The sequence below is a fragment of the Geotrypetes seraphini genome, chromosome 15 (genome assembly GCF_902459505.1).
Source record: "Geotrypetes seraphini chromosome 15, aGeoSer1.1, whole genome shotgun sequence".
Taxonomy (NCBI): Eukaryota; Metazoa; Chordata; class Amphibia; order Gymnophiona; family Dermophiidae; genus Geotrypetes; species Geotrypetes seraphini.
In genome coordinates, this window is record NC_047098.1 from 4,314,617 (window position 1) to 4,337,750 (window position 23,134).

General features: G+C 41.9%; 1 protein-coding gene across 8 annotated transcripts in view; it reads left to right on the forward strand.

Moving 5' to 3' along the window:
• The window catches only part of CCDC30 (coiled-coil domain containing 30), a 76,910-nt gene that overhangs the window by 45,282 nt on the left and 8,494 nt on the right, over nt 1–23,134 (forward strand). For 5 of the 8 annotated variants that reach the window (XM_033921800.1, XM_033921805.1, XM_033921802.1 and 2 more), the window contains 12 exons: nt 849–959; nt 3,229–3,354; nt 7,039–7,176; nt 7,580–7,761; nt 8,586–8,829; nt 12,776–12,955; nt 13,037–13,246; nt 13,409–13,566; nt 15,920–16,085; nt 18,325–18,446; nt 19,716–19,857; nt 22,824–22,960. In XM_033921800.1, the coding sequence (XP_033777691.1) occupies nt 849–959; nt 3,229–3,354; nt 7,039–7,176; nt 7,580–7,761; nt 8,586–8,829; nt 12,776–12,955; nt 13,037–13,246; nt 13,409–13,566; nt 15,920–16,085; nt 18,325–18,446; nt 19,716–19,857; nt 22,824–22,960 (1,916 nt within the window). The remainder of the gene's footprint in view (nt 1–848; nt 960–3,228; nt 3,355–7,038; nt 7,177–7,579; nt 7,762–8,585; nt 8,830–12,775; nt 12,956–13,036; nt 13,247–13,408; nt 13,567–15,919; nt 16,086–18,324; nt 18,447–19,715; nt 19,858–22,823; nt 22,961–23,134) is intronic. The other 3 variants (XM_033921803.1, XM_033921804.1, XM_033921807.1) reach the window with 3 other exon arrangements.

Consider the following 23,134-nt stretch of genomic DNA (forward strand, 5'->3'; position numbering starts at 1 on the left):
GTGATGCATGGGGAGGAGCCTAAGGAAGTCTCTGATTGGCTCAGATGCCTCAGGCCCCTCGCAAGAGAGGAGCCCAAGGCGTTTGAGCCAATCTGGGCATCACATGAAGCATCAGGGAGGGGCCTTAGGCCTAGTGTTGTCAAGGAAGGAGCTGATTGAGTCGATGGGTTTGCATGCAAATGATTTGTCCTCTGTGCAAATCATTTGCATGCAAACTTGATAGTGAATCAATTGCTGTTGGGAAATCAGCCAGAGAATCAGCCAACAGCGATTGAGTTGCTATCTTTAGTGAATCTAGCCCTAGGTCTGTATCTGGCATTGTTTCAACTTTATCATGGAAATGGCACAGTTACAATCCTCTTCTTATGCTGTTTTAACAATGGATGTTTGTGATAATATCTGAGTTTGTTTTCTATTTTTGAATGTTCAACTCCGATTATGATGATAACATCATAAACTCTTTTTACTGAGTTTAACAAGTGCATGCAGCCTTAGGTGGGAGACACCAACTCCATACACATACCTGAATAATATTTTGACTCCTGCACAACTTTCAAAGACTTTATTCACGTAGCATACGAGTAGTTAAACACCAGAGTCTGCCCAGCAAGATAAACTCAGAGCATTGTTTTGATGAGATATTGCATACTTGATGTTGATCTAGTACTTGTCATTTTTGGGGCACAGACCATAGATATCTGTCCAGCTCTGATCTTATTCCTCATTACATCCCTATGTGTTCTTGTGTCTACTGATCTGGCCACAGTTTAACTTCTTTGTTATATAATTTTTTCAAGATGCAATCATGTTGTAAATGAATTTTAAAATATAATCTACTTTTTGTTAAGATAACTACTTTAGAAGTTGAGCTATCTGAGATGCAAAGAAGCAAGGAAGAATTCTGCTTTTTTGATCAAGAAACAAATTCTGATATTGTAAAAGCAGAAGATATACAGCAGGTGGGAAATGAGCAATGATTCTAAACCTTTAAGTAAAAACAACAAAAAGTATGTGTATGCATTCATGTGCCTACTTTTGCACTTAATGCAAAGTATGCTTGTATCCTCCACATATTGCCACTTTTCAAAGGGTAACTGTATTCAGCATTTCTCTATGAAAATGAGTTTGCAGTGGATACCATTTGCATTTTACCAAAGAAGCAAGGGTATGACTTTTGGCTTGTAGTTGCAGAGTTTCAATAAACTTTCAAAATCTTAAGACAACAAAGAAAATGAGTTTGTAAGCCCACAAGTATAAGATCTGTAATCTTTGCAGGGAAATTAAAACTTGCCCCAGTAGAGAGAGAGCGAGCAATTTTCAGTAGCTTGTGTATTGTGTGCAGAGTATGGGGTCTGTTTTATCCTGTGTATATTGAATTAGTTCTCAAAGGGGACCAACTTGTGATGCAGGATAGTCTTGATTATCCAACCTTTGCTAATCTATCTTACTGGCATATCTGACAGACCCCCAATGACATCATTGTGTTGCCTTTAAGAAGCGTGTGGCTTTTCTTTTCATTTTCCAGCATAGTACAGAGGAAGGTTTCACACCCAACACAATTTATTTTGGACCTGGGACCCTGCTTTTACTACAAAACAGCACTGTTGTGACCTGGGACCCTGCTTTTTACAATTATTTTTTGTATTATCTGACTTCACTTACCTGACAACAGGTCAGTCCTGTTTGTCATAAGAACTGCCATACTGAAACAGACCATAGGTCCATCAAGCCCAGTATCCTGTTTCCAACAATGGCTAACCAAGGTCCCAAGTACCTAGCTAGATCCCAAGGAGTAAAACAGATTTTTATGCTGCTTATCCTAGGAATAAGCAGTGGATTTCCCCATGTCATCTCAATAATGGCCTATGGACTTCTCTTTTAAGAAATTATCCAAACGCTTTTTTAAACCCCGCTAAGCTAACTGATCTCACTTTATTCTCCAGCAATTAATTCCAGAGTTTAATTACACGTGTTGTGAAGAAATATTTTCTCCGGTTTGTTTTAAGTCTACTATTTAGTAGCTTCATCGCATGCTCCCCTAGTCCTAGTATTTTTGGAAAAAGTCAACAAACATCTACCTTTTCCACTCCACTCAGTATTTTATAGACCTCTATCATGTCACTCCTGAGTCATCTCTTCTCCAAGCTGAAGAGCCCTAGCCGCTTTAGCCTTTCCTCATAGAGAAGTTGTCCCATCCCTTTTATCATTTTCGTTGCCCTTCTCTGTACCTTTTCTAATTCTGCTTTTTTGAGATACATTGACCAGAACTGCACACAGTATTTGAGTTACGCCCATACTATAGAAAGATACAAGGGCATTATAACATTTTCATCTTTGTTTGCCATTCCTTTCCTGATAATTCCTAATATTCTAGCTTTCTTAGCTGCCGCAGCCCATTGAGTTGAGGGTTTCAACGTATTCTCAACCATGACACCTAGATCCTCTTCCTGGGCAGTGACTCCTAACACAGAACCCAGCGTCAAATAATCGAGACTTTACTGTACACTCCTCCCTCCTTATTTGTGGATTTAGGATTCATGAATTCACTTATTCACAAGTCTCTAAACCACCCTGCCTCCCTCCTGGACCCCTCCACACCTTTTAAAGCCTGGTGGTCTAGCAGTGAAATGGGGCTAGAGCAATCTTCCTACATTCCTGCCCTGTGCAGAACCACAAACAAAAATGACTGCCGTGAGTTCCTGTATTTTTGTGAGACTTGTGGGAACTCGCGGCCACCAATTTTGTTCGGGGCTCTGCACAGGGCAGGAACGTAGGAAGATCGCTTCTGTCTCACTTTACTGCTAGACTAACAGGCTTTAAAAGTAAGGTGTGGAGAGGTGGGGGTGGTTCAGAATTGGCCCTAAAGTTATTTGCAAATTTTTCTTATTCGTAAGGGGGCTATGCTCCTAACCACCGCAGATATGGAGGGGGGAGTGTATTTAAAAATGAGCAGATCAAAAACATCTGTATACTTTGCACCCACTATTTGTGTGTGTGGCCAAAATAATTACATCCTGCATATAAATTTGTAAACCTCGTGTGAATTATTTCTCTCCCTTGCATAATGGCACTCACAGAAATAGCTCCTTTTAATGTGTCTTAAAGCTATCTGTGTTTTAGGAGAGAAGTTTTCAGTCAGGGCATCTTATCTGGGTTAAAACGTTTTGAAAATTCCCTCTGTGTGTCAGCTCTGCCCACACATCTAATGCAGAATACTCTTTTGCACAGATGTTGAAAAACAGTCAGGAAAATATTGAAATTCTTGATAGCAGATTGCTAGAAGAAAGATCCTGGAGAAAACAACTTGAATTAGATCTTGGAACTGCACAGAAAGCTCTAAGGGCTGTCAAGGAGGTAAGAGCGCTTACACACATGGGGTGAATTTTCAAAAGTGGAGCATTTGTTTCTCTAAATGAGATTTTTTTTTTGCATATTAAGCTATTTAAACACAAGACCTATTTTGAAACGATAAAATGGATTGGCTAGGTAGTCTGTAACATACTCGGGGCAGAGACTCAAAACTGAAATATGCCTTTAACATCCTCGCTAAACTGGTTCCAGCCGGTTTAGCGTGCATGTATTTTAGCGGTGGATTGTCAAAACTGCTTACAGAGGTCTTTTCTGAGTTTTCTAGTAGTTTCCGATACTGCCATGCAAATGTAGTACAATTAGGTCATTAATATTAAAATGATCACTCCGAGCGATTTTCTATCATCACCGAGTGATTCTCTAACCTTATTCTGCCACATTTGCGGCCAAAATTTGCCAACGGGTCTAAGCTGCCGTTGCCTTACTTTCTGATTGGTGCTTGAACGCTGATTGGCTCAGGCACTGACAGGAAAGTACGGTTTGACAGCTCAGACCTCCCCCATACAAATTAAAATAATAATAATAATAAAAAAAGCAAATTGAAGATCAGCAGGAGAGGTGCACAATCACTGTTCTTTAGCACTCTCCAGACCAGTAGAGGTTAATCTTTACGAATGGGTATATATCCAATCATGACCAGCAGGTGGAGACTGAAAACAAAACTGTGAGATAGTACATAAGATATCCCCTTCTCTATTCTCATCAGTCTACTTCAGTCTTCAGCAGGTGTTGAGTGATCTGTACCCATCTCCCTTGGTAGGGCTGTTGGAATTTGTTTAGGGGGTTTCTAGTCCCTGTTTTTGGCCGGACAGAGCTTGGGCGGGCCCTGTTTGGGGGTCCGTCCGACCTCGGGGGTGTCAAACCCAGTGGGTCTTGAGCGGGGTCCCTCCCCCCACTTCCTCCACCTCCCCACATTTTTTTTAGAGGAGCCTCAGCAGCAAGCCTTGCCTCCTAAATCAAGCAAGGCATATTGCTTCGAGAGCCTGTGGAGTCTGTTCTGTAAAAAAAAACAACAACAAAAAAAAATCCTGAGGTAGTGCTGGTCTGAAGGGTTGTTTCCCTCTAAGATAACTGTATTTTACTGTATTTTTTCATCTAACCTGCACTTTGTTTCTAGCTAGGTCGTGTATGGAGCAATTGTGCCCTTGGAGGGGCTGTTGTTTGTGTTCTCTCTGTGGCCATTCGTGGGCAGAGTTCTTCTCCGTCTTGTTTGCCATCCGGGTCTTGTGGTTTTGGTGGTTCCAGCTTGGCCTCGACGTCCGTGGTATGCGGATCCGGTGAGGCATCTGGTAGCGGATCCTCTTCCTCTGCCACTCTTGGACAGGGTCCCATTACCATGTTCGACCCGTCTCCCTTCTATCTTACGGCTTGATTCTTGAAAGGGGTCGCCTAGGTGAGTGGGGTATTCAGATAAGGTGATCTCTACTCTCTTGGGGTCCCGGAGGCTTTCTACTTCTCGGGCTTATGTGCGGGTTCGGCGTCTCTTTGAGAGGTGGTGCCAAGCGCTGGGAGTGGTCTCTTTTTGCGCTTCCCTGCCTAACATCCTAGAGTTCTTGCCAGATGGGTTGGCTTGGTATTCTTTCCGGGTTCAGCTTGCGGCCTTGTTAGCCTTTCGTGGGTTAGTGACAGGTCAGCGTTTGACAGCCATTCCTAAGGTGATTCGCCTTTTGCGGGCGGCCAGGTTGTTCGAGCCTCCCTTGCGACCCTCTGTTCCATCTTGGGATCTCAAACTGGTTCTTTCTGTCCTGCTGTGCCCACCTTTTGCACCGTTGGGCAGCTGCTCTTTGAAGGACCTTACTCTGAAGGCGGTCTTTTTGGTGGCCATTACTTCCGCTGGGCGTGTTTCTGGGCTACAGGCTTTCTCTTGTAGGGCTTCCTTTTTGGAGTTTTCTAGGGAGCGGGTTTTCTTGAGTCCTGTTCCTTCCTTTCTGCCAAAGGTAGTTTCTCCTTTTCATGTCAATCAATCTGTAATCTTCCCGGTGTTGGGTAGTTCTGAGCCACGATAGCTGTGCGAGTTAGCTGTCGGTCGGGTCCTTCGCTCTTATGTGCAGCGAACCCAGGAGATCAGGAACTCAGATCATCTCTTTGTCCTTCTGGCGGGTCCTTGTAGGGGGGCTGGCGCTTCTACGGCTACTCTTACGCGCTGGATCAAGGAGACTATTGCTTCCGCTTCTCTTCTGAGACAGAAGCCTGTTCCGGAGTTTTCTCAAGGCTCACTCCACTTGGGATCTGGCGGCTTCTTGGGCTGAATCTTCGCTCATGCCTCTGGTGGACATTTGTGTGGTTGCGGTTTGGTCTTCCTTGCATTCCTTTGTCAGACACTACCAGGTAGATGTTCGACCGGGTAGATGTTCGGGCGCGTCGGGACGCGGTGTTCAGTGAGTGTGTTCTGGTGTCGGCCCTTTGGGGGTCCCGTCCATGATGGGAACTGCTTTGGTTTGTTCCATTCGTAAAGATTAACCTCTACTGGTCTGGAGAGTGCTAAAGAAGGAGAAATTAGGTTCTTACCTGCTAATTTACTTTCTTTTAGCTTCTCCAGACCAGTAGAGGTCCCCACCCTGTCTGTTGTTGTGTTGTTGGGGCTGTTGCGCGGGCAGTTTTGTTTTTTTGCTATGGGTTCTAGTATTTTTCTAGGGCCGGGGAGAATTAAAGAACAGCAGCTGTGGCTCGTCTGGCTTAGCTGACGAGCTGTGGGGACATTTTCCTTCTGGTATTTCTCCTCTGCATTTTCCAACAGCATTTTGGGTACGTTAGTTGTTACTCCTGTTTGGAGTATTGTTTATTTCTGTTTTCCGTTCTTGGTTCTGCTTGGCTATTTGGCAGACTGATGAGAATAGAGAAGGGGATATCTTATGTACTATCTCACAGTTTTGTTTTCAGTCTCCACCTGCTGGTCATGATTGGATTAACCTCTACTGGTTTGGAGAAGCTAAAAGAAAGTAAATTAGCAGTAAGAACCTAATTTCTCCATACTGCTACCCCCCTCCACACAAATTAAAATCATTTTTTTTAAAAACTAATTTGTTAGATGTCTTTTTCCATCATCGAGGGGGGCATTTTTATCTCTGTTTTTTAAATGGGGCAGATATTGTTCGTGTGTAACGCGCACAGCATCTGTTTCCATTAAAATAAAAAAAGGGCTAAACTATGGTTAGACAGGTAAGCAACTTCGCTTTTTTTGGATCTCTAAAAGCGATCACACACTTTTTTGTACATCAGGAAGCCATGTTAGAGCATCAGTTGCTCTTCTAGTTTACATGGCATTTCAATATTAATGAGCTTATTTGCATGGTCAGATTGGAGAATGAGCGATCGTGCAGAAAACCATGCGGTGAGCCATTTTCTGCATCATCAAAACTGGTTTAACAACAATCTTTAGACTGCCTTTAGTGCATCTTGCCCTTGGTGGCTGCTACGGGGATCGTTAGCAGCCACAGAGAATGCTTTTGTGCATCGGGAGCAGAGCTTTCTGTGCCAGTGAGACTGCTTTAATGAGTCTTACTGCCACGAAAAGCTTTTGAGCATCAGGGCCTGAGTTCAGAGGAAGAGACAGGAATAATGACTCTAAAATGGGCAATGGTAGAGTGGCTACAGAGAGAAGTTTTGTTAACAATTGCAGCAACAATAAATTACCTGATTTTTTTAATTTTATTTTTTTATTTTAAACAGGACTTGCAGAAGTCAAAGTTCGAAACTGAATGTCTTCAACTTGAAGTAACAAATCTTCATGAAACATCCAAAGAAAAATATTTTCCAAGCACAATCATTGAAAAGCAACAATGGGACAATCCTCTACTAGAAAATGAGGTGAGGCTTCACCATAAGAAAATCTAAGACACATGTGAAAGAGCAAAATTAAATCCCTGTTTTACTAACCGATTAGCTAATGCGTGCATGTTAGTCTATGGACACGCTAGCTTTTAGCACCTTAGTGAAAGAGGGGGTAGGTGTCTCAGGCAAGTGCCAGTTGTCCCCCATTTGGAGAAAGTTTTCTTTGGCACTGGCTGCTCCCTTCACAGTCCTGCTTAAGTCTGTCTGATGGTAACCTAATCTTATCTGTATTCCCTTTACTCTCCATATTTCCATAGCATACATTCTAAATTCATAATTGCTGTTTTATCAGCGTTTATCGATACCTTTGTACTGTAAAAGATGATATACAACCTGTAGCTATTAAAGAATCGAATTGCTTTCAACTTTGATTCTGCAGATTTTCCAGTTCACTGAAGGATTTGAAATGTTAAACGCACACGGAGCAGAACAAATAAATACTGATAAGGAGGCCGAACAGTTTTTGTTTCCAAAAGAGAATGCGTTTGAGGATCTTACACTTAAAGCCAGCTCATCGGAAGAAACAATCCAAAGCCTGGAGAAAGGAGAAGAGAAATTAAGGTACTTCCAGAAAAAGAGGCTCCCTTGTACTCTGATGTCACCATAGTCTTCCTTTAAATAAAACATTTAGTTAGCATATCTTTAAGATATAAAGAGCTACAACATTAATTGGAAACCTAATGGGATCGTTAAAGCAGTACACAAGAGAATTTGAAAATTAAATCCCTGCTCTGGCATTCTTTCCCTACCCAAACCTCTATCTATGCTATGTGAGGGGGGATTGGTTCACCTTCATATTTGACGTTTCTTTCACTTGAAGAAGACAAAGACATGGAGGAGAGTGTGGCGAAGTGGTTACAGCAATAGTGACCTCAGCATCCCTAGGTTGGTGGTTCAAACCCCACACTGCTCCCTGTGACCCTGGGCAAGTCACTTAATCCTCCACTGCTCCAGATATAGTAGATAGATTGTGAGCCCACCAGTACAGACAGGGAAAATGCTTGAAGTACCTGTAAATAAAACTGCTTTGAGTGTGGTATTCAAGTCCCAGTCCCCTTTCCTTTTCCCTTTGAGCAAAGGTTTACATGTTATTGTAATTCCCACCCTAATCCTGCCCCCAGAATACCTCTACTCGGTTCAAATAAAGGTAGAAAAATGTGTTGCGTTTGTTTATTACAAACCTGTTATACCACCTTTTCTGAGGGAGACAGGTCACACAGAGTGGGCAACTTTCAAATAGCCTCCTTTCCATGTGGTTTTGCCAAGTATCCTCAGCTTAACTTTATTTGGGAGTGCTACATTTTCTCTGGTCTTGTGTTCCGTTTTCATCACTTAATTTATATCCTAATTCTTCATTACTTTTGTTTTGTTGATTGTTATTCTAGTGATGACCTCTCAAAAAGTAAAAGGAAAATAGGCATTCTGGTGAGACAGCTGAAAGAATGCATCGGAGAAAAACGAGCCATAAGGGAGGAAAATGCTCAGCTGAGACAAGAGATTGGCTGCACCAGATTGCAGCTGCACAGTGTGGAGGAGGAGGTGGCAAAGCTCAAGCAGGAAATAAACACAGCAGAACATCATCAGGGCTCACATAGTTCTGGAGCTGGAACGGACAGTATCGTCAAACTGGTATATAGAAAATGATCTTTGGTTGGGAGGGGTAACAACTTACTTGTTTTCATAGGCATCACAATGGAGGACCTAGGAACATAAGAATTGCCGCTGTTGGGTCAGACCCAGTGGTCCATCGTGCCCAGCAGTCCGCTCATGCGGCAGCCCCCAGGTCAAAAACCAGTGCTCTAAATGAGTCCAGCCTCACCTGCGTACTTTCCAGTTTAGCAGGAACTTGTCCAACCTTGTCTTGAATCCCTGGAGGGTGTTTTCCCCTATAACAGCCTCCGGAAGAGCTTTCCAGTTCTCTACCACTCTCTGGGTGAAGAAGAACTTCCTTACGTTTGTACAGAATCTATCCCCTTTCAACTTTAGAGAGTGCCCTCTCATTCTCTCTACCTTGGAGAGGGTGAACAATCTGCAAATGATCTGCAAACTCCAATATGGCAGCAAAACAGATCAGATCAAATGCAAGTATTTATCACAGTCCTTTATCCTTTTTGTAAGGTCTAAAATACATGGTCAAACAAGCCTTCACTGGCTGTGCTTCAGCTACACAATGGCTGTTTCAGGGACTAGATAATAATAATATCATAATATTATCATCAAACTTAAACTGTAATAAAACCATGTTGATATACACCAAAATATCTAGAAGAGATTTGATATGCATAATGTCAAGTGGTATACAAACTGAATCAAAGCACATACAACAAATAAATAACCTCCCCCCCCTTTATAAAAGCGTAATGCAGTTTTTAGTACCGGCTCTAGCGATATCAGGTCCTATACTCATAGAAATTCTATGAATGTTGGAGCTGTTACCACCACGGCCGGCACTAAAAATCACACTATGCTTTTGTAAGAGGGGGGTAAGTTAGTACAAAGTACAAAAAAAAAGAAACCTAAGTGATATGTTAAAAAAAACAAAACCCTCATCAATAGACAAAAAACTGATTTCTCCAAAAGGGGATGACCTCACACAGCAGTCCAGCATTGCTGATTCTGGCAGCATTTTTATTGCTTTTTGAAGGAGTGCTTATAAATATTTCTCATTCTGGGTCAAGAACCAATTAATAATAAAAAGAAATATGGATACAATTCTAAATAGTCATAATACAAAGAAAACTGAACAAAAATGCCATAGGTGCCAAAAAAAACCTGTGCCAAAACTAAGGACTGGCTATTTGCTTTTTGAAATAGTACAGAATTGCTCCTAAATATAACATAACATAAACCTTATAGTTCAAAGCAGTTTGCAGGATTAAAAAGGCAACAGAAATATTGGCAATAATAACATCAAGTAAGACGAATTAAAACTTATAGCAATGGAAAAGTAAGGACGGAAAGGAATGGGAGAGTTTACTCAATAATGAGGGAAAAGAAGTTATTAAATTAGGATGATTAATTTGAGAAGAGGAATGTTTTTAAGAGTTTTCTAAAATGCATATATAGGACATCTCAAATATTTCCAAAATACCAATAAAACAAGATTTATAAAAACACTGTATTATAATAACCACAGTGATGTGAGTGGGTACCACATCGAGAGTACTAAAAATAAATAAATGATAAAACTTAAAATACCAGATGGAAAAACCCCCCAATTAAAACGAAACAAGAGTTTATTGTAAGCTTCTCTACCGCTGCTAATAACTGGGGAGTCAATTCAGAGCGATGTACATGAGCTTCTTTAAATAAGCCATTGTCAGTGTTTCTGCAAACCCTTAGAATCCATGCTCAGAGTTGCTGCTTGACTGCGATTTATAGCCTGAAAATTTATTTTACAAAATAAGAGCTTAACAAGTAAGAGGACACTGTGGGCACAAGGCCTGCCAGTTCCTGCCTCCAAACTTCCAGTTTCAAAGGGGCAAAGCCAACAGGTCTTTGGCAAACACAAATTTTCAAGGCCCTGCGCTTGCCACTGAATTGTAAACCGTTTAGACTACGAGATAGGCGGTATAGCAAATAAACTTGAAACTTGTCAGCCATGATACTAGTTGGAGTGTTACCTCCCCAGGGAAAAGAGATAAGATACATGGAAGGGAGGAGAAAGAATCTGGGAGGAGGCTGGGGAAGGAGAGAGATACTAGAGACCACTGGGTAGTGGTGGGGGAGTTGAAAGGAAGGGGAGAGATGTATTGCTGGATACCATGGTGGATGGTTAAGAGGTAGGGAAAAAGAGATGCTGGATGTCATTTAGGGGAGGGACTATGGGATGGAAGTGGGGGTGCTGGAGTTGGGAGTGGAGCTTGCCCGCCCTCCCTAAAACAAAAAGGTATTCCACTGCCCATGGCTATTTTTGATAATCACATTAAGTTGTAAACACAGCCAAGGATACCAAAGAGGTCTGAATAGATTAGTGGCAGATGATATTTCATGTTGAAAATTATGTGCTGTCAGAAAAAAAACAGCACACGTTGACAGTAGAAAGAAATGTCATAAAAAGCTTGCTGCCTTCCTCCGAGTCACCCCACCCCATAAAAGCTCTTATGTTCTAGCGGATCCCCACCCCCAACACCACAAAAAAAATCCCTAGTATAGTGCAGTGGTATTCAACCCAGTCCTCAGGGACCACCTAGCCAGTTCAGGTTTTCAGGATATCCACAATGAATATGAATGAGGATATCCTGAAAACCTGACTAGTCAGGTGGTCCCTGAGGACTAGGTTGAATACCACTGGTATAGTGGACCTCCTCAACCCAACTCACTGAGACAGCTCCTCAAAAACAATCCATGGTAGTCTAGTACAGTGATTATCAGCCTAGTCTTGCCAATCAGATTTTGAGAATGTCCATAATGAATATACATGAGAGAAATTTGCTTACTAAGGAATCTATCTCATGTATGTTTATTGTGAATATCCTGAAAACCAGACTGGCTAGGCCCAGAAGTAGAGAATGACACAAACTCAATTTTCCCGTCCCATCCCAGTGAGTTTTGTTGCTGTCCCTGTCCGTGCCCCATTCAACCACACAAGCCTCGAACACTTATGATTTTAAAGTATTTCAGGCTTGTGCAGATGAGGATGGAGCTTCCAGGAATGGGGCAGAGACAGGAAAAGAACTTGTGGGGATAGGATGGGAAAATGAGACCTCAATTTCCCATCCCTTCAGACCCCCTTTTCCCTGTGTACCTTTAACAGGTAGTCTAAATGGAGCCTACCAAATAATGAAAAATTATCTTATTTGGCAGATTGACCCCACATAGTGCAATGTGCATAGTTGGGTGCCACCATTGTGGATGATGGCATTGAGGAGGCGGAAGCAAGTAGGCATCATTCCTGTGTCCTATTAAAGGCACTTAGGGGGGCCCAAATGGAGTTGGGGAGTCGGAATCCATTAGACTATCAGGATATTTTTGAAAGAGGGGCTGTTGGAAGGATCAGGGGCTCTCTAGGATTGTGGAGAGGACTACCAGTGGGGGGGATCTGGTTGTTGACTCTGGAGTCATGAGATGAAGGGAGTCTACTAGACCACCAGGGGTGATTTTTTGGTGGTGTCAGAATTTGGGGGGCTGGAAATTGCAGGATTAAAATGCGAAGTAAAATAAAATGGCACAGATGCCACCGCAGAAGAACGAGCTGACCCTTCTATTCCTCCTCTGACCTTATTGTCTTCACCTCAGGGTGGCATAGCTTCATTACTGTTGATTTTGATATGTTTTTGCTTTTGCACTGAACCCTTTTCTGCATTGAGCACCCAGACAATTGAGCACAGGCTTCATTCAAAAAATGCACTAACTTTTTGCATTGGCCCTTAATATTTAAAAACAAAACAAAACTGGAGTACACTTAGACATCAGCTTATACTCATTTTTAAATGACTTCATTATCACATTTGCACATTTTTATCTGTGCAAATCATTGTTCCCCTAGTTTTTATTTTGTAAACTACTTAAATTTTGCTCTGTTTTATATCTGTGGTATATCAAATGAACTGAACTGAACTGTGCTTTCATACAGCATAGCTCTGGAGAGATTCTGTTTCAGCAGCAGCAACAGGAGGACGTGAGGCAACTCCGTCAGGATCTCCACAGAGTGCAGAATTTGTGCAGCTCAGCTGAGAAGGAGCTACGCTATGAGAGAGAGAAAAAATTGGACTTAAAGAAGCACAACATCCTGCTTCAACAAGAGATCACAAAGGTAATCTTAAGGTACAATAGGAAAAGTCCTGGAAAGAAACGTTATCCCAGACATAAATACAGTATTTGCTTTTCACATTAGGCAAATGCTGATCTGAAGCAAGCTCAGGCAAAACACTCGGAGCTGAGCAAGGTTTGTACAAATCTGCAAACAGAACTGGATCAGAGTCAGCAAATGGTGAAAGAATTGGAACTAGATATACTGAAGCAAAACCAAAATGCCAAACTGCAGAATAGCTGGCAGGAGAAGCTCACTCTCGAGGTCTCTAGAGCTAATGAAGCAGACCGAAAGGTTTGTAGAAACATGTTTATCTGCTTTTTTTGTTGTTGTTTTTTGGAAGGAGAAAAACTAGCATAGGAGATCACACCAAGCCAAAATATGACCTGAAAATCAAAGAACTAACGATGTGGGAAGCTGCGTGTTTCAATGATACAAAACTATTTTCTTCTGTAGGTTCTGGATCTGCAACAACAACTGAAAGAATTGCGACATCAGCTTTGCTTGTCTGACACTCACATTCTAGGGAAAAAGCACTTGGAGGAGGAAGCAAAGGCTCTCAGAGAGCATAAATCCCAGTTAAGGCAGCAACTAGAAGCTGAGCAATGGGAACGGTAAAGAGCTCTTTGAGGTTATATTTTTTATTTTTGGCCTATTTTAGGAAGGCAGGGAGGCTTGAAAGCCAATTAAAATGAGCCTCTATTGTGTTATTCTAAAATTTTCTTCTACAATTCGACCTCTCTGCAGCTTTCGACGTCGTCCATAATGATATCCTAACCTTCCAACTCTCCGAAATAGGCATAAGCTCCACAGTCCTAGATTGGTTCTCGAAATTCCTACGTTTCCGCTCCTACACCGTTAACATAAACGGCACCTCATCCTCCCCCTGGAAGCCGATATGTGGAGTCCCGCAAGGCTCACCCCTCTCTCCTATCCTTTTCAACATTTACATGTCCTCTCTGAAACTCCTCCACCTATCCCCCCTAGAAACTCTACACCTATGCTGACGACATCCTCATCCTCCTCGAGACAGACTCGAACCTCACTAACCTCGCTGAGAACATATCCGCATGTATAATGAACCTCCAATCCTGGGCCCAATCTGTACAAATGAAACTGAATGAGTCCAAAACAAAATTACTTTGGCTCGGCCCAATATTAGATCATTTACCCACCTCCATCCCTTTATCTTCCGGCCCCACTCTTCAGCTCGAGTTTTCAAGCAATGTCCTGGGCATCATCATAGACTCCTCTCTCTCCTTCAACGACCACCTCAACTCCTTGGTAAAAAAAATGCTTCTTTAGCCTTCATATGCTGAGGAAAGTGAGATCCTGCTTTCATCATTCTTACTTCGCCGTCCTTGTTCAATCCACCATCCTCTCTAGACTGGATTATTGCAACTCCATCTTTATAAGCCTAACTAAGAAAAATCTCCATAGACTTCAGCTAATTCAGTACGCCGCAGCTAAGCTTATTTTCGCAAAAGGCAAGTTCGACCACGTTTCTCCACTCCTGTCCAAGCTCCACTGGCTTCCAGTACACTCCAGAATCCTCTTTAAATGTGCCTGCTTAGCCTTCAAGATTCTACACAGCATCCTTCCTCCCGTTATTCCACTCCTTTGGAACTCCTCTAGCCCTATCTCCACCAGATCCTCCCAAAAACTGAAACTATCATTCCCTTCTACAAAAGGTATATCCCGCGCAGGAAAACTAGGAACATCCCTCCCCTTTAGAACCACAGAACTCTGGAACAACCTCACATCCCCGCTCAGAAATTCAAACTCCCTCCAATTCTTCCGCAAACACCTGAAAGCTTGGCTCTTTTCAAAAATCTAACACCTCCTGCTCTCTAGGGCCCTTGTCCCTGTCTTTTTTCTTGTTCCTTTCCTATAACCCTTCATTGGAGTTCCTTTCTATCCTAACTCTGTAAACCGTGCCGAGCTCTACGCTTGTGGAGATGGCGCAGTATACAAACCTAAGGTTTAGTTTAGTTTAGTTATGGCTCCACAAATCTTCTCATGTTTCTTCTTCTCATATCCCTGCTCAATCATTTGGCCTAATCCTTTTACAATAAAGGAAAAAAATTGCAGTTAAAATCTAATTTCTCCATGCTTCATTTTATTAGTATGCTTAGAGTAGGTAATAATAGAAAAAAAATCTGTAATCCTTAATGATCTTTCAAAATATTTGCAATCTGCAGTCATACAGTATAACAGCAGTACACCCCCCCCCCCATTAACATAAGAATAGCCTTACTGGGTCAGACCAATGGTCCATATAGCCCAGTATCCCATCCTCAAGGAGGCCAGTCCAAGTCACAAGTACCTGGCAAAAACCCAAATAGTAGCAGCAGTCCATTTCTCACTAGATGTGTAGATATCTTAGGATAATAATCAAAACGTTTTGTTTTTTTTTTAAAGATTTTGAATGTTTTCCCTTGAGTGGAGCTAAAAGTACACATTCTGCTTACAGATTTTTACCTTTTATCCACACAGTAAGAAGGATGAGAATGAAAGCACACATGCATAGGGTTACCAGATTTTTTTTCTTCATAAAAAGAGGATGTGCCCACAGCCAGCCCTGCTCCGTTCCACTCCCAACCCTAGCCCTACACAAACCTCATCTCTTTGGGGCCATGTCCGAAGGGTCTCTGTACATGCACAGATGAGGCGCGATGAAATCACACACATGCATCTGACATGGCGTTACACCCACGCATGAATAGAGACCCTCCAGACGTGGCCCCGAGCTCAACGCTTTTCAAAACCTGGACATCTGGTAACCCTACACATGGGGATTTCATTCTGAACACACCGCCTGTGTTTTTACATCCATTTCAAGCTTGTGCAAAATAGGAGAACATGCATTTTCAAAAGGAAATACCATAGGATGTATAAAATTTCAAAATGCTATCAGAAGAGATTAGTAAATTCTGATGGTGTCATTTTCCTTTGTATTTTGTTTAGGAAACTTCAAGATCAGAATATTGAGGAGTTACAAGGGCACCTTAAAAATTTTCGAAATAAGGAGACTTCACTGCTGCAAACCAATGCTGAGCTTCAGTTAAGGGTTCAGCAGCAAGAGACCCGACTGCGGATCTTAGAGGAAGAGAGGGAGGCAGCATCAAGTGAGGTCAGTATGACAGCATCCCAAATCTTGCTAACTAGTGCTTTCGGTCTGTTTTTACTTCATTATAACAAGTACTTCTGCATGTGGCAGTAAGGACATATTCTTGAACTCATCATCAAAGAATAGCTAAATTGAAAACATTTTCTACCTTTTGCATTGTTCTCTTCCTCTGCATTCATCTTCTATTTAGTTTTCCCCATCACAACCTTCTTCTTTCTCCAGTTCTCATCCTCCTTTGACGGGCCTGGCCCCCTGTCCCAAAGATTTAGAAAGTAGGAGTAAGAGAAGCCCAATAGGCCAGAAGCATAAAGATATTATAAGCACATGTGCCCCAGATCCTGTGGCTTTCCCTTTCCTCTGTTGCATGTGCTTCATTTTTATAATGCAAGCATGCATGAAGAGGAGAAGAACTAAGAGCAAGCATTCAGTTGCTTTGAGTTATCATTGGCCTGCTATGATGATAAAGTAGTCAGAGCGGTTCCTACCCCCTCATATTAATTGTGCAATGTGCATAGCAATCGGCTCCCGTGCTTGGAGTCATAATCCATAAGAACTATCACTGGGACAGACCGAAGGTATAGTGACCAACCTAGCTAGATCCTAAGTAGTAAAACAAATTTTATGCTGCTTATCCTAGGAATAAGCAGTGGATTTCCCTCAAGCCATTTCAATAATGGCCTATGAACTTCTCTTTTAGGAAATTATCCAAATCTTTTTTAAACTCCGCTAAGCTAACTGATTTCACCACATTCTCCGGCAACTAATTCCAGGGTTTAATCCACCTGTCTTTCATCTAATAACTTGCTCAGTTTCTTTTGAAGTTTAGTGGAGATTTATGGTATTTGTGCTTGCAATAATGTTTACTCAGAATGGAGAGATTTTCTTTTCAAAGAAATAAAATGTGTTTTCCCATAGCCTAAGAGGTTGCTGCAGCTCACATAGGAAACAGTCAGTCTAACAGTATTTTCTGATTTTATTGGATAAAATAGTCACAAGAGGTTATAAGAATCCAAACTGAGAATTCTCATGTTTTTGACAGTGGCTGGCTTAGGTAGAATAGAGTTCGATGGGACCTAGTTTTTGACTTTGCAGGTGGACTTTACTAGATATTTGTATCTCATAGGTGCACTTGTTCAGCTTTCTAGAAGGAATGCCGTCTCTTACCCATATGCATGAGTTTCTGGAGTGATACCATTGAACTGGGGGGGGGGTATTATTGTAAGTGTTGTCCTGGTCCCTTGTATGCCCTCTAATGCTTATCTGCTATCATCTCTTCCTTTGTTTGCTGTTTACTTGGTACAAGATCTCCTGAGGTGGGGGGGGGGGTACTTACAGGGTAGCAGGTTATGACATACTTTTAGCTGTATGATGATTTTATATATGTTTCATTAGGAAATTAACATTTAATAAAAAATTGTTTACATTATTGGATAAAGTAACATAGTGAGCATTCTAGTCCACTTTACTAAATAGAAAGAAATGAGAATATGGCACAAGATTTTCTACACTGGGTCAGATGAGAGCTCTGTTAAGCCTAGTCTACTGTTTGCTAGGAGTGACAATCCAGGTCACAAATACCTGGCAGAATCCAAAAGTTAGCAGATCAGATAGTACAAAGCAATGTACCTATGTACTATAATGATGCCTATGGAGAGGCTAGGGTGCCAGAATTGTGCCCCGTCCATTGGCTTGCCTTGCTGATGTCATGCAAGAGGGCAGAGCAGAACTTCAGTGGGTACCTTTGGGGACGGGTTTGCACAGGACGTGTTCATTATTTGCGATGCTTGTGTACAGGAACACTTCTGAGGACTAGGTCAGAATGCTTAAAGAGAATTTTAAAACAATCCAGGAATGGTAGATAAGGAGCCAGAATCAATCAAATTGGATTAATTCTTTTCTAATCTGTGATTCCTCTTTCTGCTGTCAGTCAGACTGTTCACTTCTGATCTACATAGAAGATAAAACCGTGTATGGAATACGAAGAGTTAATGTTTGTATAATTCAGATAAACTAAATGTAACCGACATATTAATATCTTGTTAGGTAGAAGATAGGCGTGCAGTGTACAGGAACAGAATCATTTTCTTAAATTAGTCTGGAATTTAATTTAGCAGACACATTATCTCAGAGAGCAAATGGAGAACTATTCAGGCCTCCTTCAGATCAAATCTCTTAATCCATAACACCATCACTCGGAACAGCAATTCGAGGAAATGCACTAAACCCTTCCATTATTTTCCAGTATGTTCATTTTCAGAATTCCAACCAGAAGCTCTCAGAGCAGCTGTCTGTACTGCAGCAGGAGAAGGAAAGACTGTATCAGGAACTAGATCATGCCCTCAAGCACCTGGATGACAGTGTCAGGTAATTATTATACACAAAACATAACTTCTTTAGCACTCTCCAGACCAGTAGAGCTTAGTCTTTACGAATGGGTATATATCCAATCATGACCAGCAGGTGAAGACTGAAGTAGTCATGATTGGATATATACCCATTTGTAAAGACTAAGCTCTACTGGTCTGGAGAAGCTAAAAGAAAGTAAATTAGCAGGTAAGAACCTTAATTTCTCCTTCTTCCATCTTCAGCAGGTGGCGGATGCTTTATTGGATGTAGAGCCTTTTATAAAATATTTGCAGGAGTGCATGTATATTTGCTGGCATGTACAACTGAAGCAGCCATTTAACAAATATACGTATACTAGTGTTTAAGCCCGTTAGATTAACGGGTGCTAGAATATATGTGCAGCTTAAGAGTTAAAACAATTTACTGTCTGTCTCCTTGGCTACTATCTGTCTCATTGGCTGCTGTATGTGTCTCTGTCTTTTTTTCCTATATCTCTCCTTTTGTGTTTTTCTGTCTGTCTCCTTGGCTACTGTCTGTCTATCTGTATCTCTCTCCTTTTGTTGGGTTTTTTTTTCTGTGTGTCTCTCTCCTTGTGCATTTTTTTCCCCTTTAAATCTATCTCTCTAGCTCCCTGTCCTTTTGTGTGTTTGACTACCACCTTCTGTCTTCTTGGCCAGCCTCCTGCAAATGAACAGCCTCACTCTCAGCCACAATTCCTTCATCTGCCAATTCCTTTATTCTTTTTCCTTCCAGTGACCTTACAGCTTCTTGCTCCTCTTCTTTCAATCTCTGCCACTCAGAGACGACGACACAGAACCTTCTGTTTTGCCTTCCTTTTTAGGAGTATCTGGGCTCCGGGCTCGCCCGCCGCAGCCTGCAGCCGCCGACAGCCGCCTCAGGGAGAAGAGAGAGAGATGCACGCGCATGTGAACTCCTACTTGCAGTGCCCTACAGCGCTCGGAAAACGGGAGCACGCAGATGGGAGTGCGCATGCGCAGCTTAGGGTTTTATTATATTAAATGTTGAAAAAAATGAAAGACACAGGCCTGACAGCTGTTACCTGGAGATGCCAGACTTTACATAGTAAACCTTCAGCTATTCTGTAATTTCAGAAACAGTCTCACTGAAAGTGTTTCACAGTGGTAAATGGGCCATTGTCTAAGACCACATGTGAAATTTCTGTAGCAAAATACTCCACCTTTACTGCAGTGTTTGTACATGTGTCAAAGTAACATGTTGCATTACTTCATTGATCTCTGACCATTTGTATTTTATATCGCTCTTCAGAAAATACAATGAAAAAGAATTCCGTCATAAAACAAAGCTTCGCAAAGCAAAGGAGGTTTATTTGCACGAGATGAATCAACGTGATGGCCTCATTAAAGAACTGCAAAATGAAATTGCACTGATAAGAAACCACAATGAGAAGGTATGAGAAGCTCCTGTAAAAGTCTGGAAAGGTGCCCCTTGGGAGCCAAGTGTTGTAAGTCTTCCTTTCTAGCCTGGGCTCTGGGTCTTGGCTTTTTTTCACGTGAGCAGGTAAGTCAGCCTCTCCTTGCTTGGATGGGTCGGTCATTAGTCATGGACTGGCTCAGAATGACTTATGCGCATGATTGCCTTGAACCAGTGGATGTATACGCAGAAGTCCTGCAGATAGAAGCTAACTTAATATGCATACCCATACAGTTAAAGTGCACACAAACTAGATTGGAAGTGTGGAACCATATAACATAGTAACATAGTAGATGACGGCAGATAAAGACCGGAATGGTCCATCCAGTCTGCCCAACCTGATTTTTTTTCTTCTTAGTTATTTCTGGGCAAGAATCCAAAGCTCTGCCCGGTACTGTGCTTGGGTTCAAACTACTGAAGTCTCAGTCAAAGCTCACTCCAGTCCATCTACACCCTCCAAGCCCTCCCCAGCCCATCCTCAACCAAACAGCCATATACAGACATAGATCGTGCAAGTCTGCCCAGTACTGGCCTTAGTTCTTCAATATTTACTATTATTTTCTGATTCTAGATCCTCTGTGTTCATCCCACGCTTCTTTGAACTCAGTCACAGTTTTACTCTCCACCACCTCTCTCGGGAGCGCATTCTCCACCACCCTCTCTGTAAAGTAGAATTTCCTAACATTGCTCTTGAATCTACCACCCCTCAACCTCAAATTATGTCCTCTGGTTTTACCATTTTCCTTTCTCTGGAAAAGATTTTGTTCTACGTTAATACTCTTCAAGTATTTAAATGTCTGAATCATATCTCCCCTGTCTCTCCTCTAGGGTATACATATTCAGGGCTTCGTGTCTCTCCTCATATGTCTTCTGGCGCAAGCCTCCTATCATTTTCGTCGCCCTCCTCTGGACTGCTTCAAGTCTTCTTACGTCCTTCGTCAGATATGGTCTCCAAAGCTGAACACAATACTCCCAAGTGGGACCTCACCAACGATCTGTACAGGGGCATCAACATCTTCTTCCTTCTACTGGCTACGCCTCTCTTTATACAGCCCAGCATCCTTCTGGCAGCAGCCACTGCCTTGTCAAACTGTTTTTTCGCCTTTAGATCTTCGGACCCTATCATCCCAAGGTCGTTCTCCCCATCCATGCATATCAGTCTCTCACCTCCCAACAAATATGGTTCCTTCTGATTATTAATCCCCAAATGCATTACTCTGCATTTCTTTGCATTGAATTTTAGTTGCCAGATATTAGACCATTCCTCTAACTTTTGCAGATCTTTTTTCATGTTTTCCACTCCCTCCTCAGTGTCTACACTGTTACAAATCTTGGTATTATCTTTCCTTCTATCCCTTCAGCAATGTCACTCACAAACATTGAACAGGATCGGCCCCAGCACCGAACCCTGAAGGACTCCACTTCTCACCTTTCCTTCCTCTGAGCGACTTCCATTAACCACCACTCTCTGACATCGGTCCAACAACCAGTTTCTAATCCAGTTCACCACTTTGGGTCCTAACTTCAACCCTTCAAGTTTGCTCAAGAGCCTCCTATGAGGAACCGTGTCAAAGGCTTTGCTGAAATCTAAGTAAATGACATCTAGCATATGTTCTTGATCCAGTTCTCTGGTCACCCAATCAAAAAATTCAATCAGGTTAATTTGGCACGATTTACCTTTAGTAAAGCCATATTGCCTCTGATCCTGTAACCCATTACAATCTAGGAAGTTCACTATCCTTTCTTTTAGCAACACTTCCATTATTTTTCCAACAACCGAAGTGAGGCTTTCCGGCCTGTAGTTTCCCACTTAATCTCTGTGACCACTTTTGTGAATAGGGACCACATCTGCTCTTCTCCAATCCCCAGGAACCACTCCCATCTCCAGAGATTTGTTGAACAAGTCTTTAATAGAACCCACCAGAACCTCTCTGAGCTCCCTCAGTATCCTGGGATGGATCTCGTCCGGTCCCATCGCTTTGTCCACCTTCCATTTTTCAAGTTGTTCATAAACACTTTCCTCCATGAACAGCACAGAGTCTACTCCATTTTCTTGTGTAACTTTGCCAGACAATCTTGGTCCTTCTCCAGGATTTTCTTCTGTGAACACAGAACAGAAGTATTTATTTAGCACATTTGTTTTTTCCTCATCACTCTCCACATATCGGTTCCCAGCATCTTTTAGAATAGCAATTCCATTTTTCATCTTCTTCTTTCACTAATACGAGTATATCAGAAAAAATTTTGTCTCTCTTTTTTACATTTTTAGCCATTTGCTCTTCCGCCTGCGCTTTTGCCAGACGTATCTCTCTGTTGGCTTTTTTCAGTTTCACCAGTAGTCCTTTCTATACTCCGCCATCCAAAATCTGTAGGGATTGAAAATATGATAGAACTCAGACCAACCCAGTGGTTCAAGGGCCTTGCTGCACATAATCACAGAAAGAAAATGCCTGGGTTGATATCCTGCTTGGGGCCTTGTGCTTCTTGAGTTGTGGTCATTGCTTAAGGGCGACAGTGGCCAGATTTAGAGCCCATAATTGCAATTACCAGACCAGATGCATTTTAGTGTAAAAGAGGAAAAAAGTCATAAGGCAGTTGGAAATGAAGGCTCGTAATACCAGATCCCTGCAGTGGTTCTGATTTAGCAGAAAGAAACTGCGATTTTAAAACTAGGGGGGGTTGTGGGGATTTGAACACATGACCTGTGGAAGATGGAAGGCAGTGCCTTTAACCACTGAGCCACAGGAGCTTTTGTATATATGAAGGAACTCTTGATAAAAGTGGTTTTAATATACGGTTGCTCTGCTTTTTCTGTCTATTTTCCCTAAGTCAGTTTTATCACGTTTTGTTTTTTGTTTTTTTCTTGTATCAATTTGATCCGTAAAATATTTTTAATAGCTGTTCAATATGTGCTATTATAGAAAAATATTTCCTTGGATGCAGGAAAAAGCTTGGATCAGAAAAGTAACCACAGAAAATGAGACTTTACTTCAGGAAAAAAGATGTCTTTTACAGCAAGCAACTGACCAAGAAGAAATTGGGCGGAATAACAAGTGGCTTCTGTCCTCCATCCAGAACAGGTGCAATTAACTGATCACCACTGAAAGCAATTAAAATGTGACTGAAGTGTAGGCAAGCACTTTTGGCCTTTTTTGCTTAATTTGCCCTAAGATCACAATTAGAGAATACTAATGGGGGTGGGCTGATAAAATAAAAAGCAATGTGGTGGTATAGGAAATAGCCTGCACACTCCC